Genomic DNA, 22,963 nt, shown 5'->3' on the forward strand with positions numbered 1-22,963 from the left:
CTCAATATAGGCAGTGCTTACTTGGTCTGTGTTCGACTGGTAAAACAGTTTTAAAATACAGATTACTCCACAGAAATGTGTGAAAAGGAGCCATTGACAGTCAAGAAGTCACAGTCTAGAAATGTAAAAATATATTATCCAAAAAGTATACAATGTATTCCATGTGACTGAGTTGTTCTTGAGATAGAATCACACAAAAACAGTGAAAGTCTGTAAACTTTACTGTAACTTAATTGAAATGTGAAGAACCCTTTGCTTTACGAAAGTCACGTTACAGGTTTACTACACCAGTAATACGAAAGAAAACAGCAGGTGTAGTGCCTTTGATTTCTTAGATGTCTCAATCCATCAATGTGATTGGCTAGGTGTCAAAACCAGACTGTCTGCATATCTCAGGTCCACAATAGACTACTGAGCTAAAGCCTAGGTGTGAATGCTGGGAGCTAAAACAAGTCTTCAGGTGGTTCTAAAACATGTGAGCATGGTTCACCAAACCACCTGCGCTCCGCAAATATGTTGTTGAGAATAGTCTTTAACTACATTTGCTGTACTGTAGAATGGTAATAGGTTTCCAAAAAAACTTGTCAGAGTGCAAAACATCAACGTCTACGTACCGAAAAAATAACACGTTTCGGTCATTAAACCAAAAAAGAAATTGTGAGCGGGTGATGCACATTATTCACATTCCCTTGCTCCATGTACAACAATAGAAAACAAACATGGTATACATATGTTATGAACAAGAACTATGACAAGTGATCCAAACAGACTCCTCTGTGTGACATAGAACACACACAACACACAGGTAAGCACAACATGCCGGTAGAACGTCATTGTGTATTTTCTCAACCCCATGGTTCTGATAGTGCCACTCGTCTTCACACACTCATGTCAACCGGCCTGTTCCTCCACTCTCCAAACTGGAGAGTCTGGAGGTTTTCCCTCTTCCTGACATTGGAACTAGCGTGCAACTCTGAGGCAGTAAGAGAGAGAAAGATACGGAAAGAGAGAAGGTTGAGAAAGAGCATAGAGACAACAGAAGAGAGGGAGGAAGAAAGACAGAGAGTGGCAGAAAGACAAGAACAGAGAGGGGCTGAGTGAGAGGAAAGGGGAAAGAGAGACAGAGGAAGAGTTAGACAGTCAGAGACAAAGAGAAAGAAAGAAAGAGTGACATGTGGGTATGGAGATATTCTGTCAGACAGAGTATAACCTCGTCCCCATGCTATTGTACACAGCACAAATAAGCCTGGGATATCAATGATTCAAAGTTGGCCTTAGTGGGTGTGACCATAGAATTCTATAGGAGTGATCTTACTGAGTAAAGTATTTGTCATCATTTATTTTTAGCGAATCACACGACTGCGAGGCGTGACTCCAAATGGAGGCAAGACACGTATGGAAGACACGTACGAGACAGGGTTAGGGGGAAGGTGCTGTGGGAAATGATTGGTTGGTAGATTAAGCCAATGCCTATGCGCTGGGAGTTTCTCCTGGCCTTTCTATTTGCTAACAAAAGCCAAGTTTGACTCTTTGGCCCACCAGACTCTTCGTGCATTAAGGCAAAAGTGTCTGGGAACGAGATTAGACAGAGTGTGGTGTAGACTCCTGTCTGCAGCTCTGTGTTGGTTGCTAGGTAACAGCAGTTCTTATAGTCCTCTCCAGGTGGTAGCTAGGTTACACCATTTTGCAGTAATCTGTGGATGGTTTCTAGGATACACCAGATAACAGTGTCCACTTTCTGTTGGTTGCGAGGTTACACCAGATAACAGTGTTCTCTTCCTGTTAGAGCTAGGTTACATCGGCTTGCAGAACCCCCTCCGTGCTGGATGCTATGGTTACACCAGTTTGTCCAGTAGTGTTCCTATGCTGTGACGCTGTTCTGGGGGTCCTGAGATAAGTTTGTTACACATGGGGCACACACAGCGCACCTCCAGCCATTTCACCAGACACCTGAGAAACACACTGAAATTGTATAATTTGTTAAACATTACACGTAATTCTAATTGTTGACATCACAAAGGATACATTTGTAAAAGTCAGTACAATTGACGACATCACAAAGGATACATATATAACATTGAGTCTAATTGATGACATCACAGAGCAACCTGGTTCCATTTTATATTATTCCGTATGTAAATCCAATACACTCAATTTAGTATGATAAGTATTCATTTGTGGAAGTCCATCACGTATTTCGTATGAATTACAGTTTGTATTATATGTTACGAATTTGCAAAACTTACTATATGTTAACGTTTGCAAGACGTATGATATGTTTACGAATTCTAGCTAGGTGGCTAAAGTTAGCTAGCTGGCTAATGTTAGCTAGGCTAGGGGTTAGGGGTTAGGGTTAAGGTTAAGTTTAGGAGTTAGAGTTAAGGTTAGGGGAAGTGTTAGCTAAAAGGGTTACGTTAGGGTTAGTGGAAGGGTTAGCTAACATGCTAAGTAGTTGCAAAGTAGCTAAAAAGTAGTAAGTATTTGAAAAGTTGCTAATTAGCTCAAATTCAAAAGTTGTCCGTAATGAGTTTCAAATTTGCAACCTTTGGGTTGCTAGATGTTCGTCTTATAATCCCCCCCATCCAATGCCCCTACTTTCGTTTTTGCCTTAAGTAACCATCTGTCTTGTGTAACCATACTAAACGTAACATATCATACTAATTTGAGTGTCCCGGATTTACATTTACTATGTTATGTCTAGTCAATGAGACCAGGCTGCACACAGGGTGCGCCTGTAAAATTCAGTCTAATTGATGACATCACAAAGGGTGCATTTGAAAAATTCTGTGTAATTAATTACATCACAAAGGTTGCAACTAATCATCACAAAGGGAATCCCAGAAAAAGAGAGAATATCTGAGAAATAAAAACAATGTTTCACATCAAAGGGCTTGAAATGGGATACACTAAAGCAGGGATGGGCAACTTTGATGGCGGTGGGGGCCACAAAATATCTGAACTCATTATGAGGGGCCGCAGTTGCTTGCTGATCTGCATATCCACATCATTTTTAAGATATCTGAGTGAGACTGACAAACAAAATTAATGTGGGCCCCCCAGCCGGTAATTCGACCCTGAGAACAAGTTTAGATAGCTGGCCGCTAAACTAACTTAGCAATCTAAAAAATGTTAGCTGACATGGGCTAATTGACTGACATAAGAAGAGAAAAACTGCTGATGCACAACCAAATTTCACCTTGTGTATTCTACTATTCTAACTCAGTATGTTGAGACTGACTGAATTCCACATTTTTGGGAAATTGATCCGAGGGACCTCTAAAAAGGGGCGGGCCGCCAGCTGCCCATCCCTGTCCTAAAGCAATCGTTATCAGAGATACCTCTCTAGTCAGGCAAGTACTGTCTTCCTGTGACCTGGAAACATTTAATAACTGTTGGTATGTCAGTGAAATCACTCCATTCAAAAAAAGATGGATGGATGTTGACCTCCTGCCTCCTAATTTGGTACTCACTTCCTGTGAAAGGCATGTTGGCATGGCAACACACCCAGCTCGTCTTTGACTTTGAAGTCTTCCAGGCAGACAGCACACGTCTGCTGTGAGAGTGACACGGGCAGAGGAGAGAAGAGACAGGATAGGACAGGTTTAGAAAGCAAGAGAGAGAGAACAAGAGAACGAGGGGCAGAGAGTGGCGCATGGGAAGAAAGAGGAGACAGAAAGGCAGAGAGCGAGAGGAAGAGAGAGTGAGAGAGAAAAAAGGATGAGAGAAGAGGTGGAGAGGTGTCGAGGTTGAGGTGGCATCAGATATGTTTGATTATGTCCCTCTATTAAGATTTAGACAAACCTCATCATACCTTTTCACAATCAATAACAAACGGTAGATATAGTATTTTTACCCCATGAAGATTCAACTTCTTAGGATCTCCTTTTAAAACAACCTCTCTGTAGCCAAACCTCTCACCCTGGGCTTGGTGTCGTAGTTTACTGTGGGTGAACAAACACACAAAGACCAACCATTTAGAGATGGTCTACTGTATATCATTAGCAATATAATTTTTTACAAGCAGTCCCAGTCCCCTAGAGACACAGAACTCAAATCAATCACTATGCTTTTATTGGTGCTTTTATTGGTTGGAGCAGTAAAGGTTCAATCCCACCAGTCGAAAATGAATTACATTGGTTTCCATTTCAAATGATGGTATTGGGCTCCCGAGTGGCACAGCGGTCTAAGGCACTGCATCTCAGTGCTAGAGGCATCACTACAGCCCTGGTTCATTCCAGGCTGTATCACAACCGGCCATGATTGGGAGTCCCATAGGGCAGCGCACAATTAGCCCAGCGTCGTCCGGGTTAGGGTTTGGCCGGGGTAGGCCGTCATTACAAATAAGAATTTGTTCTTAACTGACTTGCCTAGTTAAATAAAGGTTAAATAAATACAAATAAAATCCCTGAATATAGCATTAAGGCCTTTCCATCCCACCTAAGGACAACTCCCGAGTGAAACACTGGCCCATGCATCCTGTGGTTTGACCGTATGGCTTTACACTCTAGCCATGAAGGTAAATTAGGTCCTGAGAAATATCTAAGACCCCTCATGCACCCTTTCCCCCAGTTCACTACATTATTTTAGGCCTGGGATAACTCCATGCATATAAAGCAAGTATCCTCACATTGTTGTATATGGCACAATGTTAGCAGTAATCAACAATAACAATAAGCTGATCAAAACAACTGCTTTAGTGTTTTGCTGGGCTGTATACATGCAGGCACATGTACCCGTGTAAAAAAAACACAGCCATAACAAGGATCCACAAAATAACCACCATAACAATTAAATGGTAAAGATCTGAGTTGGAAAAAGTGTCTATGTGTGTGGTAAACAATTTGGCTTTGACAATGTGATTCGTTATCTACAGGTAAATATTTACATGGCCATACAGAGAATCACATACCCAATTTGAATTCTTATGAGTTCATATTCAAAATGGCATTTAATTAACAGTCTATCGCTCACACTTTCTCAAAAAGTATTAACACAGTTTTCACAACAATATCAAAGCTTCTCTATTGACTACCCTCTCTCCCTCCCTTTCTCCTCTGATGTATAGAACTACGAACTATACTGAAAAAAAATATAAACGCAACATATAAAGTGTTAGTCCCATGTTTCATGTGCTGAAATAAAAGATCGCAGAATTTTCCATACGCACAAAAAGCTTATTTCTCTCAAATGTTGTGCACAAATTTGTTTACATCCCTGTTAGTGAACATTTCCCCTGCCAAGATATTCCATCCACCTGACAGGTGTGGCATATCAAGAAGCTGATTAAACAGCATGATCATTACACAGGTGCACCTTGTGCTGGGGACAATAAAAGGCCACTCTAAAAGGTGCAGTTTTGTCACACAACACAATGCCACAGATGTCTAAAGTTTTGAGACATCTGTGTGCAATTGGTATGCTGACTGCAGGAATGAACACAAGAGCTGTTGCCAAATAATTGTATGTTAATTTCTCTACCATAAGCCGCCTCCAACGTCATTTTAGAGAATTTGGCAGTACGTCCAACCAGCCTGACAACCGCAGACCACGTGTAACCATGCCAGCCCAGGACCTCCACATCCGGCTTCTTCACCTGGTCTTCACCTGGAAAGCTGATGAAACTGATGAGTATTTCTGTCTGTAATAAAGCCCTTTTGGGGGAAAAACTCATTCTAATTGGTTTGGCCTGGCTCCCAAGTGGGTGTGCGTATGCCTTCCCAGGCCCATCCATGGCTGCGCCCCTGCCCAGTCATGTGAAATCCATAGATTAGGGCCTAATTTATTTATTTCAATTGACTGATTTCCTTGAATGAACTGTAACTCAGTAAAATTGTTGAAATTGTTGCATGTTGCATTTATATTTTTGTTCAGTATATTTACAACCACAGATAAAATACACAAAGTGAAATGAAATGCAATGCCACAGATACCATATCTGTGATTAGTCTGGAACCGTTGTATATGATTTCCCCTTGATTCTTCTAGTCAGAGCTATTTGGTTTTTCTGTGAAATGAACCCCAGCTTTTATAACGATGGACCCTCAGCCTGGATGCCACGCAGCATTCTTGTCAGATGACACTGTGGAGAATGCTCTCTCTCCTTCTCTCTTTCCTCTCTCACTCTTTCTCTAAGGCTTTTGTTCCAACCCAGCACTTACACCATCAACTGTTAGCCATTATGCTCATTTGTGCAGAAATATACTTTAGTCTTCCACCATAAAACAATACAGAAAATACAATACCGTTATATTGTACCCTGCTCCCCTTGCTCCAGTGACGTATGTCCTTACACTGTGGCAGGCAGCTTCCTGCCGCCTTATTTCCTGTCCTTCGGACACAATCATCCCCTCAGCTCAAAAATCAGAGAGTTCATTGTCATCAGAAGAAAAGGTCACTCTCTCTCTCTCTCTCTCTCTCTCTCTCTCTCCTTACCTCTGTATTCAGTTGGTGTCCTTGTCACCTCTCTATCTCTCTCTCTTCTTCTCTCTCTCTATGAAAAGGTATCACAGAGGTGAGCATGTGGACCACTCTGTGCAGCTGCAGCATGTCTGTGTACATGTCTGGCCTCCCACTATTACCCCCATCTGCTGTTTGCTGCCAACAGGATCTCTGACCCACTATTCTATTCTGATCTAGTCTATCCCCCTCTGTACAAAGTTCACCTGATGAAGTAGCAGCAGAAGATTAGGCTGAGGATGAAGACAAAGATGCCTGTTCCAAAGATGACCATGTAGATGTTGAGGGGCAGTTCCTGGAAGGTGATGGGAGGCATGGTGCACGACTTGTCGGAGTAGACCAGGCCCAGACCACAGAAGCACCCTACACAGGGGGTGGGAACAGGGTTGAGAACATAGAATCATTTTCAGCACAGTCACAGTGAAAAGGATTACGAGGTGACATGTACAGTGCCAAGAGTTCAGAGGCATGTTGAAGAGGGAATAAAGACAGGGTTTAGACTACCTACCCACACACAACTGGGTAGACCTGGCATCCCAGCTAAGGGTCAGGGTTGCCAGTGCTGCGGCTGTGTCCGCCTCTGATACAAGTCAAGCAGAGAAACTACAGATACACACACACACACACACACACACACACACACACACACACACACACACACACACACACACACACACACACACCACACACACACACACACACACACACACACACACAGACAGAGAGAGAGAGACAAACACACATGCACACACCTTACTGTCTCTCAAATAAATTACAATGAAACACATCTCAGCTCCTTGGAAAAGTTCATGGCTAAAACATGACAGTTTCCAGACATCTCCGCTCCAAGATAATGGTACAGTAGACCTTGAGCTGTTCCATTCCCAGACTGAAACAAGGTTTTTCTACTAAGTTTTTATTGGGGGCAAAGTTAAGAGACTTGCTAGATAACTACATAGATAATACACAACACAGTGGTATCTAGGCAACTGGTCTATTTTATACAAGGCATAACCTGATGTCTAAGAGTCACAATGGATCATTTGATAAAACAGAGAACACAAGAGATAATGTCATTGATAAAAAGGTAATTTAAGCTGCTCAATTCATTTAAATTCCTTTCTTGTTTTGCCATAAAATAAACCATATTAATAAGTGAATATACAATCTGACTATGAGATGTATCAACAATGAAAAATGAGTATTGGCACACATGAATGTCAAAAGGATGAAGGAAGATATGAATTTGCTCAAAACAAATGAGGATGTAGTGCGCTTGCCCGGTAAGTGCTCTGGCCTTTCCCCCTTAATCGCTTCAGTGGGGTTTCCTTTAACAGAAACACAAAGACCTTTACAATGCCCCCATTCCTCACAATAACACCTCACTACTTACACACATGCTCGTCAAAGACACACATCTACATAGAAATAGAGTACATTTTTATGCACATCTTCTCACCAATTAAATCCATGCAGAGAAGGTTGGTCCACCCAGGGGGTGTGTGTGTGTGTGTGTGTGTGTGTGTGTGTGTGTGTGTGTGTGTGTGTGTGTGTGTGTGTGTGTGTGTGTGTGTGTGTGTGTGTGTGTGTGTGTGCGTGTGTGTGTGTGTGTGTGTTTGTGTGTGTGTGTGTGTGTGTGTTCTCTGCAGCTTCTCAAGTGTGTGTTGTATGTAGCATTCAAGCCAGTCGATGACCAGCTCAAAAGGTAGCGGGTGAGGGGTAGGGAAGTGAGACAGGAGGAAGGGGAAGACAGGAGTAACTGTGGGGGAGAGAGGAAGGTTGACCATGGAGAATGAATAAGACACGGACAGGCTGACAGAGAGGTCTTTTTGTGAGCCAGGTCACATGACCCCTGCCTGCAAGTCTGAACTTCATTTCACATCACGCAACAGGTAAATATTCATTCAGCCTAATTGTGTGCAGATTCGTTTTTAGCAGTTTAATTAATCAGGGATTTCATTTTGTTCCTGGAATTGGATTGATTGACCTAATTGACCTCTGATATTTCGAATAACTCTTCAACGAAAGAAAAGAACAACGAAATCTCTCTCTCTCATAGTACTTCCATGGATTGGAATCAATATCCATTCCTCTTAGCTTCATTTACTCAGAATGAGAGGCGATCCTTCATTTACTGAAAGGCTTGGTGTTTCAGGTTTATTTTCTCCTGTCAGATTACTCGACTCTGCCGGAAGCAATCAATACCAGACACTGTGATGTCTGTCTAATCCTCCACACACACCACACACACTCCCTTACTCACTCACTCACTAGCACACCAGCTCCAGTATCTCCTCTACAGCTGAACTCTAGGTGGACTAGGCTTAGTGTTGTGAACGAGACCAGGTTGATTGTGTTTGTTTTTGGTTAGTCTCGTGACAATGTTTCTGTGTAGTCATAGCAGTCTCATCGTGAATGGACATGTCAAAGGGGAGTGAAGAATGTTAGGGAACAGTGATAAACTGGAGAGATAATTATAGGTTGCTCTAGTTCTGAACAGACACAAAGGGACTCATCCAGCCGTTATACATTACATCTCTATGAATAATGATGACACAAACACATTACTAACAGAGAATGAGAGCATATATCATTAGTGTGTGTGTGTGTGGAGAGAGAAAGCTGTGAATACAGGGCTAAGGTCTTATTCCTCTGTTTAGGGAATGTATATTAGAAGTGTGTGTGTTTGTGTGTGTGTGTGTATATATAAAATCAGAGGTTGTTTCATGAAGGGCAGGGTGGGGGAGTAAAGTAGAGAGAAAGAGAGGGACAGAGAGAGATAAAGCTCTTCACAGATAGTGTTCTTGTCTGTGTATTCATATCTGTTCACAGTTGACATCACTTGTGACTCCTCCGCAGACTTGAATGTGGGTCTTATATGAATGCCTCTCTGTCTGTGTGTGTACACACTAGCTAAATGACTGTTTTATGAGAGGAGCCCCCCATGACCAATGAGCTATTTTGCCACTCTCCAGAGGCACCCCATTGCCATGGCACCAGAGCCAGCGGATGCAGAGAGAACTCTGCTTTAACAGTCTCATTCTAAAACTGTCCCCCTGCTCCAACAATCCAGAACTTCTCCTCTATTCTGATGTAACAGTGTAGGTTCCGTCCCTCTCTTCGCCCCAACCTGGGCTCGAACCAAGGACCCTTGCACGCATCAACAACTGACACCCCACGAAGCATCGTTACCCATCGTGCCACAAAAGCCATGGCCCTTGCAATGCAAGGGGAACAACCACTTCAGGTCTCAGAGCAAGTGACGTCACCGATTGAAACGCTATTAGCGCGCACCACCGCTAACTAACTAGCCATTTCACATCGGTTACACTAACATTCTAAATCTAGAACTGTGCCCTAGTTGGCACTAATGTTTTTAAGGTCTTCCCTGTGGCTCAGTTGGTAGAGCATGGTGTTTGCAATGCCAGCATGGTGTGTGCAATGCCAGGGTTGTGGGTTTGATTCCCACGGGGGGCCAGTACAAAAAAATAAAAAAATACATGAAATGTACGAAATGTATGCATTCACTACTGTAAGTCGCTCTGGATAAGAGCGTCTGCTAAATGACTAAAATGTAATGTCCTCATTCTGAACTGAGCGGATTTCTCAATGAGCCATAAGTGTGCAAGACACCATTAACATTTTCATAAACGGCAAAAGCTTGGGCACCGGGTAGTAATGGCTTTTGTACATTTAATGAGAGGTTTAAGAACTTCACTCACACAAAGTCTGTACTGCTGCCTCCTACAATCAAAGCTTCTATCCAAATATTAATCAGCTCATAACACAAGCACTCATCTGTGCTGCTGGTTTTCAAGAAAAATAAGCGGACAACAACAAACACCAATAAGCCCACGCAGGTCAGTCTGTGTAGAGGAAATGTTAGACACTATACAGACACAAGCATAGACGTATGGTGGATGCCAAAGTTCCATCCTCTGGACCTGCTCTTAGAAATCTTCCGATCATAAGTATTTTCATTTAGGGTGCATGTTAGAATTTCTATACCAGCTGTATTCAGCCACATATTTCATTTACTCTAGGTGAATACTAGTAGCTACGTGTAATTGTATCAGCCAATTTAATAGCATATGTTTTTTCTGTATCCTATCGTATGTAACATGTTGTGCACAGATGCATTGTAGGCCTGTCATTGTATGTAATTCTAATCTCCTGACCTACAGAATGAGGATATACTAGCCTCTTTGCCAGTCTGTTTCCACTTCCAGCTCTTTTGTCATTGTCATGTTATTATGGCTCTGGAGATCCAGTACTAGTCTGGATGATACCAAACTCAACATCCTCTGACTTCTCTCTTGCTGTTGTACCCTGTGGGTCGCGTCAGCCAGGCTAATACAGTACTTCTTACGGTATAGGGTCCTGAAGAGAGGCCTTAACTGGAGCTCTTACTGAGAATGGAAATTCGCCTCCAGGAATTCAATCAGTAAATGTCATGAAAAGTCATGTCAAGTCCATGGGAAACAACTCTGATATTGTTAGGAGTGTTTGGCATGATATTCAGAGCAGACCAAACGAGCCTGACAGGCATTTTCTCAGTGTGCACCCTGATGGAGCCTTTACATGAGAAACATGTAGAAATGTTTTTATTTTAAAATGGTCAACTAGGCATGACATTCAGTCCAAGTCAAGATATCTCAGAATAACATGTGCACACCAATATATAGTTATATATTTTATAAATGATACAAATTAGAAAGCTAATTTTATGGAAACATTTTTACAAATATACTTGAACTAGCCAAACACTGGACGGACCACTGAGAGTCTGAAGAAAAGGTGTTAATTCCGAGCATCTTCATTCTCCAACCAAACCACTATGAATTTCACCACAGTTATTTCTTAAAACATCAAGGAGATTACATGAAAGTTGCAGAGCTATGGCAAGGATCATGAACAAGCAAGCAAACAGCATTAATAAGAAAGCAATTAGATTACATGACAAATAATAAAGGGGTTAATTATTGAAAAAGCAATAGCGTGTCAAACCCAACTTGAGTGGCCCCCTAAGAGCTTTAGTCGATAGCAAGTGCACTGCATAAATATAATATGAGTGTGTGAATAAATAATTGATTGATAGGTTAAACACGTAAAATGACTACCAGTTTAGAGCTGCAGTATGTAACTTTTTGTGGGACCTGACCAAATTCACATAGAAATGTGAGTTATAGATCAGTCATTCCAGTGGAGGCTCCTCAGGGAATTTCATAAACATTTTAATTGTAAAACATTAAAAAAATATACTAGATATAATCACCACCAAATAACTGATTTAAACACACTATTTTGCAAACAAGGTTCAGTAGGTTCAGTAGCCTCAACAGGACTCTGTAGGGTTGCGCCATGGTGTAGCCAGAGGACAGGTAGATTCCGTCCTCCTCTGGGTACATTGACTTCAATACACCCCCCTTCCATAGACTTACACAGTAACTTCCGGAGGACGTCCTCCAACCTATCAGAGCTCTTTCAGCATAAACTGACATGTCCACCCAATCAAAGTTTCAGAGAATGAATCTAGTACTGAAAGCATAAACTACAGCTAGCTAGCACTGCAGTGTATACAATGTGGTGAGTAGTTGACTCAGAGAAAGACAATAGTTGAACAGCTTTAAACAAACAAATTTCTTCCAAAATTGAGAAACAAGAGAGAAAGTCATTTTTTTTCACTTTCACTTACTTAGCATGCAAATGCAGCTAGCTAGTTTAGCCTACTGAAACACCCTGCTCAAATAGAGGGATGCTATGTTAGCTAGCTAGCTGGCTATGACTTTCCAACACAACACTGGAACTCTTCCAAGTCAAGGTAAGCTAATGTATTGCCACCGGGGACCGCTGGTGTAACTGGTTATTGACTGTATACTAATGTTACTGCAAGATTGTAGCAGGTTTACTAACGTGTCAGTTATATTAGCTATGTTGACTATAACGTTACTTTAGCAAATATGGTGACAATGATGTAGGCTGTGTGTAGCAGTTTGTCTTGGAACATTTTTTTTTGCCTGGTCGCATACAGCTGATGTGTTGTGCATCGAAGTCCACCAGTGAAGGAAGAGGTGAGAGGAGGAGAGTGTATAGATGCAACAAGGAATACAACATGGCTGCTATGAAAGTGAACTGCGTTTATGCTTGATCAAGGGTGTATTCATTCTGCCAATTCTGTAGAATTTCTTTTATAAACAGAAGCAAACGGAAAAAACAAGGATAAACATACCTGAATTTGTCCAATAAAAACTTGTTTGCAACTGTTGTACTAATGATTACACCCTCTATCAGCTAGATGCAGGCAAGAGTGTGCAAGGCGGTATTGAATGTCACGGTTTGTCCATGCGTCACTGTCTGTGACCTCAAATTTGTCTGTCGACCTGTGTGCACCTACATTGTAAACTTTCATGTAGTAGCCTAAACCTATCGCTGTTACATTGAACTGGGTGAATGGAATGTGAATGAGAGTCATCCAATATGCTGTAATAGAAGTAAGGCCATGCTCATGAAAAGAAAAATCATCCTCCCTCATCTTAAATGGCACTGACCGCCACTGTGTCATTCTCATGGAAAGCAAGTCTAAGAAGCAGTAGATCTGTTCTGTGTGCTATTGCTATGCTTTCCATTCTTACATTTCATTTTTGTATCTTTTACTTTCGGTTTTGTTCACCAGCTTCAAACAGCTGAAAATACAATATCTTTGGTTATGGAAAATATATTTCACAGCGGTTTAAAATGGTACAATGATTCTCTACACTATACTTGCTTGTTATTTTTAAATAAACTGAAATTAGGTGAACTACAACCAGGAAATGTCGGAGCGATTTTTGCATAGTGTACCAATACATGTTGCAATTTAAATGTAACCAATCCTACTGGAAAGCCATAGGATTCCATTGTGACCCAAATAGCTTATCGTCCATTCGACCTATAGCCTATTGTGGACCAGGGCTTCAATTACCCTAACTCAATATCAACAATTTAAAATAGGCTGCTAAAATCATTCCAATCCAGATTACAAGGTTTTGGGAACATGAGGAAGCCTGGGAGTGGGAGGGAAGGGAGAGCGCATCTACACAGCTCCAGGGAACAGTGTAACTTCTTCTCAAAACAGTACAGAGGTAAAGATGACTGTAGTAGATGGCTTTGGCTAGCTAACTGCTGTTTGATTTGACAGGAAACTAAACTAGTTTTAATCCAGGGTTGAGCTGGTGTGTAGCAGCTCATTTTTGTATGACATGTGTTTGTAGAATGTTACATTCCCTATTGACTGAGGTGAATGAAACTACAACAAGGTAATTATGGCTGCAGTACATTTTTCTTGTTTTTGCTGTTTTCAAAAAAAATGTTTTAATTGCATAGAAATGCAGTAAATGACCTTAAATTTTATACAATTTCCGTCACTTTGCCATACAATAGGTTTAGCTGAAATGGCGCCCCTGCATGTAGGCTAATTCAATGTTTTTTTTAAACGACAGTGCCTCTGTACTACAAAAGAATATTGCAATCTCATTTATTCTGGATCACTTATTCCATTAAGTACTGCAGTGATTCTCCTCCTCATGGACTGCAATAGATTTGCCAGTTCTTGCTGTGAGATGTTACCCCACTCTCACCAAGGCATCTGCAAGTTCCTGGACATTTCTGGGGGGAATGGCCCTAGCCCTCACCCCCCGATCCAACAGGTCCCAGACGTACTCAATGGGATTGAGATCCAGGCTCTTTGCTGGCCATGGCAGAACACTGACATTCCTGTCTCGCAGGAAATCACGCACAGAACGAGCAGTATGGCTGGTGGCATTGTCATGCTGTCAGGATGAGCCTTGCGGAAGGGTACCACATGAGGGAGGAGGATGTCTTCCCTGTAACGCACAGCATTGCGATTGTCTCCAATGACAACAAGCTCAGTCCGATGATGCTGTGACACAATGCCTCAGACCATGAAGGACCCTCCACCTCCAAATCGATCCCGCTCCAGAGTACAGGCCTCGGTGTAACGCTTATTCCTTCGACGATAAACGTGAATCCGACCATCACCCCTGGTGAGACAAAACCGTGACTCGTCAGTGAAGAGCACTTTTTGCCAGTCCTGTCTGGTACAGTGACGGTGGGTTTGTGCCCAAAGGCGACGTTGTTGCCGGTGATGTCTGGTGAGGACCTGCCTTACAACAGGCCTATAGCCCTCAGTCCAGCCTCTCTCAGCCTATTGCGGACAGTCTGAGCACTGATGGAGGGATTGTGCGTTCCTGGTGTATCTCGGGCAGTTGTTGTTGCTGCCATCCTGTACCTGTCCCGCAGGTGTGATGTTCGGATGTACCGATCCTGTGCAGGTGTTGTTACACGTGGTCTGCCACTGTGAGGACGATCAGCTGTCCAGTCCTGTCTCCCTGTAGCGCTGTTTTAGGCGTCTCACAGTACGGACATTGCAATTTATTGCCCTGGCCACATCTGGAGTCCTCATGCCTCCTTGCAGCATGCCTAAGACACATTCACGCAGATGAGCAGGGACCCTGGGCATCTTTCTTTTGGTGTTTTTCAGAGTCAGTAGAAAGGCTTCTTTAGTGTCCTAAGTTTTCAGAACTGTGACCTTAATTGTCTACCGTCTATAAGCTGTTAGTGTCTTAACGACCGTTCCACAGGTGCATGTGGAAAGACAGGATCCTGAAAAAGGGACGTTTCTTTTTTTGCTGAGTTTAGATATGAACATGTCACAGCCTATAATTAGTGCACATTGTAAACTTCTCATAACATCCCATAACATTTAGATGAATGATACAGTTGTGAGGGCAGAACAACAACATCTCAGAAGTAGATCTGCTCTTATCCAGTGAAGTTGCCAGGGAAGGTTGGTGTGAAGTTGTATATGAGCGACATGGCATCTTCCTCAGGCTGGTCGAGTGTGATGCAAATTTGTCCTGACTTTAACATAGAATAGAACTTTATTGTGCATCAAAAGGCGAAAAGGTTGCAATTTAGTATACCTCACAAGATAACACTACACTATCGTGAAATAACATGTGCAATACACTGTATTTGGCTGACTGTAAAGGACACAACGATTCAACTTCATTAGGTGTGATTACCCACCTTCATTGAAGAAGGAGGCCACGAGTACAGCGTCTGAGGAGTGGGGGAAGTTTAGGTTGGGGTCCCACTGGAAACGGTTAACCTCAGGATGCCATTGGATCCCATAGAATGGGTACGTCCTCCCTGGAAGAAACACACTCCAAACTCAACACAGGAGCTCGCATTACCTTACGATCAACAAGCTCTCCCTGTCTCATGTCAGAACTAGACGTTCATCCATGTTTCTCAAACGTCAAATTTCAAAGTTGTTACAAACGTCAAATTTCAAAGTGTTTAAGGTTAAGTGTAGGCACTAACTCTGAAATCTTGAGGTTAGGCATTGACTCCGCATGGTTAAGGTAAGGGTTAAGGTTTGGGATAAGCTTAAAACAAAAATATCAAAAACAACTTTCTATTGCTGGATTCAAACTTGCAACCTTTGGAATCAGAGGCGGATGCTTACGCCCATCTGCCATCCCCATACACAATGCCTGAGCAAAACCGAAACCTATTTGAAGGTAACCGCGCTCACTGTTGCCCCTAGTGGCAGGATTTGACATCATCTCCCGACGTCCTCATACATAAATTTACGTCAAATACTGATATGTATCACAGGTGACCTGGCTGCTTATGCTCATTTCTTTAGATGTCCTTCCTGGTGAGCCATTAGAGCAATACTGTTATTACACTATTATAAAACTATTATAATATTGTAATACTAACAATTAATTTGTGCAGCATAGTTCGTACAGATTATGCAGCCCACATTGATTTACATAGATGTTTTTAGATAAAGCAATGTATGATCTGTTAAAGGCCTATTTAAAAAACTGTAGTTGTACTTGATTCCCTTCCATGGTTGAGACAAAGATGGCACCATTCATAGCCTTGTTTGTGGACAAGAAATGTTGCAGCTTCTCATTTTCCTTGAATGTCTGAAAGAAAAGGCCATAAGCAAGGGAGTTGATAGTCAAAAACACTCATATTGTATTCAAAAGAGATTAAAGTCTGATTACACCTTCATGGTCACTCCATAATGCTGAACATTCTCTGTTAAAGCTTCTTGGGATAATGCCTATCTGACATCACAGGGGAACCCCTTGTACTTTCCACTGGAATGGGCCTGCTCGGAAAGGGGAACGAGACATTCAAATATAGTTTTTTAATTGCAACCATGGGGAGAGAATTCATCAGTCCTCTCGAATCAGCCCAGAAGAAGCATAAACACATTTTATGAAGATGGAAACTGTTTTACAATGAGTGTTGGGAGTTGTCAGGGTGTAGTTTATCTCAAAAGCATCTCTAAACTTGAAGCTTGTATTCCCTGCCCTCCAGTGGTGGATTTTAGAATGTGCAGTATGTGGAAGTCTTCAGACCCAGTCCCAAATCGTATCCTTGACCTTATCCCTAGCACTTGACTCCCTATAGAGGTGTGAGAGGACTGGGCCATACCTGTGGTGAGGTTCAGGGGCAGGGCCATCTTCTCAGCTGTGGTTTTGGTCAGCAGGTTCTCTATAGCCATCAGAAAAGTCAACAGCTGCATCCACAGACATGTGCCCCAGATAGGGAAGGAATCTCCAGCCTCATTGACCTGAAACAAGAGAACACATAAGTCTATTAAAGATTGTTTGGAGCATGTAAGATGTTTACTGATGGTAAACAGACAGACAAACAAAATGGACAAAGAGGCAAAAAGAGCATTAGACAGACAAGCCAGCTTGGTTATTTTTGATTTCGCTCATTCCAGGACTTACATTTAGCAGAAGCAAATTGGGCCTGGGTAGGGTAGGGCCTGAACCTCGCGGCCATGCCCGTAGGGCTCTAATATGAAGTGGGTAAAACAGTATGTAATCATTATTAAAGTGACCAGTTTTCAATGACTATGTACATAGGGCAGCAGTCTATAAGGTGCAGGGCTGAATACCGGGTGGTAGCCAGCTAGTAACAGTGACTAAAGTTCAGGGCAGGGCACAGGTTGTCAGTGATGTGCACGCCGAGGAACGTGAAGCTTTTCACCCTCTCTTTCATATTTTTACTGACTTCCCTGTAAGACAGATTTCTCAGACCTCCAAACCATCAGTGATGTCTCAGACCTCTAAAGGGAGGTTCAACTGTTCTGCCTTTTGCTATGGAACCCTGACCTGTTCATCAGACGTGTTTCTGACTCTCTCTTTACCGCATCTGCTGTCTCGACTTCTGAATGACCCTGCTGGTCATCTATGATCGTTTGAACATCTTGAAGAACAATCTAGCCTTAATGGTACTATCTCCACCTGGCACAGCCATCAGAGCCTGGTTCCTCTCTAGGTTTCTGCCTTTCTAGGGAGTTTTTCCTAGCCACAGTGCATTGCTTGCTGTTTGGGGTTTTTAGGCCGGGTTTCTGTATAGCGCTTTGTGACATCTACTGATGTAAAAAGGCCTTTATAAATATATTTTATTGAAATTTGATTGATGTACAAATAATTCTACAGCCAGACAGTGTTAGGAAAATAATAACTTTCTCTGCTGTACTTTGAATACTGGGAACTATACTGAACAAAACTAGAAACACAACATGCAACAATTTCAAAGATTTTACTGAGTTACATATGAGGAAATCAGACAACTGAAATAAATTCATTGTGAGGCCTCACAATGGGCCTCAGAATCTCGTCACAGTATTTCTGTGCATTCAAATTGCCATCGATAAAATACAATTGTGTTCTTTGTCCGTAGCTTATGTCTGCCCTTACAATAACCTTATCGCCACCGTGGGGCACTCTGTTCACAACGTTGATATCAGCAAACCGCTCACCCACACGACGCCATACTCGTGGTCTGTGGTTGTGAGGTCAGCTGGACATACTGCCAAATTCTCTAAAATGACATTGGAAGTGGCTTATGGTAGAGAAATTAACATTCAATTCTCTGGCAACATCTCTGGCGGACCTTCCTGCAGTCAGCATGCCAATTGCACGCTCCCTTAAAACTTGAGACATCTGGCCTTGTATTGTCACAGCACAAGGTGCACATGTGTAATGATCATGCTGATGAATCAACTTCTTGATATGCCATACTTGTCAGTTGGATGGATTATCTTGGCAGAAGAGAAATTTTTATTAACAGGGATGCAAACAAATTTGTGCACAAAATTTGAGAGAGAATTTGAGAGAGAAATAAGCTTTTGTACGTATGGAACATTTCTTGGATCTTTTATTTCAGCTCATGAAACAATTTACATGTTGCGTTTCTATTTTTGTTTAGTGTAGAATGCAAGTCTCCCACATACCGTATACCAACAATGTTGACAATGTAGAAAGGTTTATGACCCACTGCTCAAATAGAATAAAAGAGAACCTGATATAATCAGAGACTTCTAGGTGTAGGAGGTTTTGCAGAGGCAGCCATACAGTTTGGTCTTGAAGTTGATGAGCTGTCTGAGGAAGCCTCTGTTGGGGATCACACCATGGTTGTCCTTCACGGCACAGATGGCATCCACCGGGTCAGGTTCTGTTTCAGCATCAGGTAGGCCAGAACCAGGGTGGCTGAACGGCTCACCTCAACCGCACCAGCACTATACCTAAGGGAAAGATGGGGGTAGAGAGCAGTGGAGGCTCCTTAGAGGAAGGGGAGGACCATCCTCAGTGAATTTCATAAAAATACATTTAAAACATTTAAAAAGTTATTTTTAGATAAAACTAAACTAAATATAATCACGTCACCAAATAACTGATTAAAACACACTATTTTGCAAAGGTCTACAGTAGCCTCCTCAGCACTCTGTAGGGTAGCACCATGGTGTAGCCGAAGGACAGCTAGCTTCCGTCCTCCTCTGGGTACATTGACTTCAACACAAAACCTAGGAGGCTCATGGTTCTCACCCCCTTCCATAGACTTACACAGTAATTATGACAACTTCTGGAGGACGTCCTCCAATCTATCAGAGCTCTTGCAGCATGAACTAACATATTGTCCACCCAATGAAAGGATCAGAGAATTAATCTAGTACTGCAGTACATAACATGTGATGAGTAATTGACAAAGAGAGAGAAAGACAATAGTTGAACAGTCTTCCAAAATGAAGGAGAGGCAAGAGAGAGTGAGTCATTTGTTTTCACTTTTACTTACTTAGGTAGCAAATGCAGCTAGCTAGTTCAGCCTACTGAAACACCTTGCTCAAACAGAATGATGCTATGTTAGCTAGCTGGCTATGACTATCCAACACAACACTGGAACTCTTCCAAGTCAAGGTAAACTTCTGGTTTTACAAATGTATTGCCACTGGGGCCCGCCGGTGTAACTGCTTACGCGTTAGTAAACCCAATACAATCATGCAGTAACGTTACATTGTACAGTCATTACACTAACGTTACTTCAGGATTGTAGCGAGTTTACTAACGCATTAGTTCTATTAGCTATGCTGATTATGACATTACTTAAGATAATATGGTGACAATGATGTAGGCTGTGTGTAGCAGTTTGGCTTGGAATGTTTTTTTCTGTCTGGCCACATAAAGCTGATGTGTTGTGCATTGAAGTCCACCAGCGAAGGGAAGAGTTGAGATGAGGAGTGTGCATGCGAGAAGGAATACAACGTGGCTGCTATGAACTGTGTTTACACGTGATCAGGGGTGTATTCATTCCTTTGATTCTGTTGAAAAAACTTTTCTTAAACGGAACAAAACAGGGATAAACATACCTGAATTTGTCCAATAGAAACTGTTGGACTAATGATTACACCCTATATCAGCTAGATGCAGGCAAGAGTGCGCAAGGCGGTATTGAATGTCACCGTCAGTCCATGTGTCTATCACCTCAAATTTGTTTCTCGACCTGCGTGCACCTACGTTGTAAACTTTCATTCATAGGCTAGGTTGTACTAACCTCATGATGGGTATAGGGAAAATGTTAGTATCATGTAGTTGCCTAAACCTATCGCTATTGCATTGAACTGGGTGAATGGAATATGAATGACAGAATTCTAATATGCTGTAATATAAATAAGGCCATGCTCATTAAAAAAGGTCTTCCTCCATCTTAAATATAATCTACTGCCACTGGTAGAGGGTAGAAAGGGGGAGAGGGGAGAGAGAGAACATGGATTTTGCACACTAAGCACAGGGTGTTAACTTCTCCTCTGGAAACTTTTGCCTCCTTTTAGTTTGACATTTAGGTGCGTTGCAGATAGAAATGTAATGTTTGCAAAGGAAACAACTCTTCAATGTACATTTCATCATACACTTGGCCATACCACTTATTACACAGGCATTCCCCAATGTAACAACTTCTTACTCTGTAACAAGCTAGTACTTATGATAGATGGAGTATCACTATAGAACTCACTTTTCTTGCAACGTTCCACTTTGCTGAACACGGTGGGCCCAGTGGATGAATTCAGTGCAGTCTGGAAGTTGACAATCATGGAAAATATACAGGAGTTGTGGGCCTCGATGCCAAGGTACTTGATGTTCGTGCCCTGGTATGCCTCTGCCCCTTCTCGTCATTTACTGTGGTTTGCGTTCAAGACATGGGTGACAGGATGGTTTGCCAGCTGGGCGACATTCATAGCACTGTCCTTATGAAAACCACAAGTTTCAAGTTTATTAAAAAACATATTGCACAACTATGAAAATACTGTAGATATTTATACATGTTGAGGACAGGTCTACAATAAACAAATAAATACAGTCTACAATGGACAAGTCATATCCAGGGCTGTGTAGAAACTTGAAGTTCTGGACACTGAAGCCTGGAGTTGATGCTAGATCTATATAGAGATTGCCAGTTATTTGCTCTTACTGACAATCTGATATTAATACAGAATTCACACTGCTGACGTCCACTTTGGGAACAGTGACCAGATTAGCCTATGCACTTTCCCGATACATAACTCTGCTTGAGAGTGCATGTTACTTTAGGGCCCAAGCGCTTACATTTTTTTTACAGTCAGCTCCCCTCACACCTGAGCCTTGTCCAAAACATGTCTTGGATTAATCTCTATGGATCTGTTGACATACACAATTCTTGTCCATTTTTCCTGACCATATTTTCCAGTCAACCAATATAAAAAGGACAAGTATTGTCACTGCACTTACTGGTCTCCAATGTAAAGTCTGTGCCACACTTTGTCTGCATGGGTGATGATGGCTTTCCCAGTGAAGCGCAGTTGTTCCATGTATGTAGTTCTGTCCTTGAGCTGTTCTTGTCTATTGATGTACTGTATTATGTCATTCTGTATTATGTTTCATGTTTTGTGTGGACACCAGGAAGAGTAGCTGCTGCAACAGCTAATGGGGATCCTAATAAAACACCAAAAACACTGCCAGCCCTGGTGAAAGGCCTCCCCGAGGAGGGCGTCGTTCCAGGACAGGTGGAGTTGAGGTAAAATCAATTTGTTTTGCTTTTAAAGTAAATGATAAATCTATTCTACAATACCTCCATAGGTTATGTAGAAATCCAGTTTTTCAAAAGTTGTTTGAAGTACGGTCCGACTTTAAAAACATTTTTTTTTTTTTGCAGCTGCTGCCACCTTTCAGTGGAACTGGTTTTGGAAAGGGTAGTGTAAGGCTAAGTTAATCATTAGAACCATAGGATCCTACGTTTCTAAGATTAACTTAGCCTTAAAATGCTTTTGGGAAACTGGGCCCTTATCTATCACCATGCAAAGGACGTAGACTGCCTACTGTACATCTCCATACTTTAGAGCAGCAAAACTATTAATTGTAGATTAGTTTCATATGAATCCTGAAGAGGGATTGAATGAACAAGTGTAGGATTAATGAAGTCGGTTTGCTTCAGTGTTGCTTGCTCCAGTGAGACTTCAAAGCCTTCTGACACTCTGTCCCACAAATCAAATTCAATGAGTGTTCAAAAATGCTCGGCGAGAACATGTTATGCTTTCACATCAAAACCTATTTAAAAAGATCTGAATGCTAGCTGTCAGGCAATGATATGTGTGGGGACATACACAGCAGTCTCAATTTCACCAAAAGACATGACATTTTTCTCATGGTTGGCCATTTTGAAAAGAAAATTCTTCAGGGAGGGAAATTATTCACAGAATTATCTAAATCCCTAGAGAAAAAGATCAAGTGGCATGTGCTTTGTCTCACTATCAGCACCCCTTCATTCAAAAATGTCAGTAATTTTCTCTCTCTCTCCCACCTATAATATGACAAACTCTTGTTAATTGTGAGTGTTTATGGTATGTTTTCCAATTGCATATATACAACATATTTAAAAAAATGTCCTGACATTTAATGCAAGTCTTCAGTTTGAGCTATAGTCATTTCTAAAATCAGTCAGGCGAATATTTCCATCTAAATGTTGGAAACATGCATTTTATCAGAAACCTCTGTAGACATGACCTTTTACAGGTCTATGTTCCACACACACGTCAATCGTGAACTAACACGCAATAATCTTAACACAAAAATATACCAGCACACGGGAAAAAAAGAAA

General features: G+C 41.8%; 1 protein-coding gene and 1 pseudogene across 1 annotated transcript; both read right to left on the reverse strand.

The window, feature by feature from the left end:
* Positions 1 to 203: 203 nt before the first annotated feature.
* LOC106584941 (RING finger protein 122) lies at positions 204 to 15,844 on the reverse strand. The gene is made up of 5 exons (XM_045706810.2): positions 15,544 to 15,844; positions 6,663 to 6,819; positions 3,854 to 3,941; positions 3,471 to 3,553; positions 204 to 1,962 (listed from the first exon to the last, which is right to left on the reverse strand). The coding sequence occupies exons 2-5, from the start codon at positions 6,770 to 6,772 to the stop codon at positions 1,836 to 1,838; spliced, it is 408 nt and encodes a 135-aa protein (XP_045562766.1). The 5' UTR covers positions 6,773 to 6,819; positions 15,544 to 15,844; the 3' UTR covers positions 204 to 1,835.
* Positions 15,259 to 21,676, reverse strand: LOC106584940 (gamma-glutamyl hydrolase-like; annotated as a pseudogene).
* Positions 21,677 to 22,963: the final 1,287 nt, after the last annotated feature.

The sequence above is a fragment of the Salmo salar genome, chromosome 24 (assembly GCF_965601325.2).
Source record: "Salmo salar chromosome 24, fSalSal1, whole genome shotgun sequence".
Lineage (NCBI taxonomy): Eukaryota > Metazoa > Chordata > Actinopteri > Salmoniformes > Salmonidae > Salmo > Salmo salar.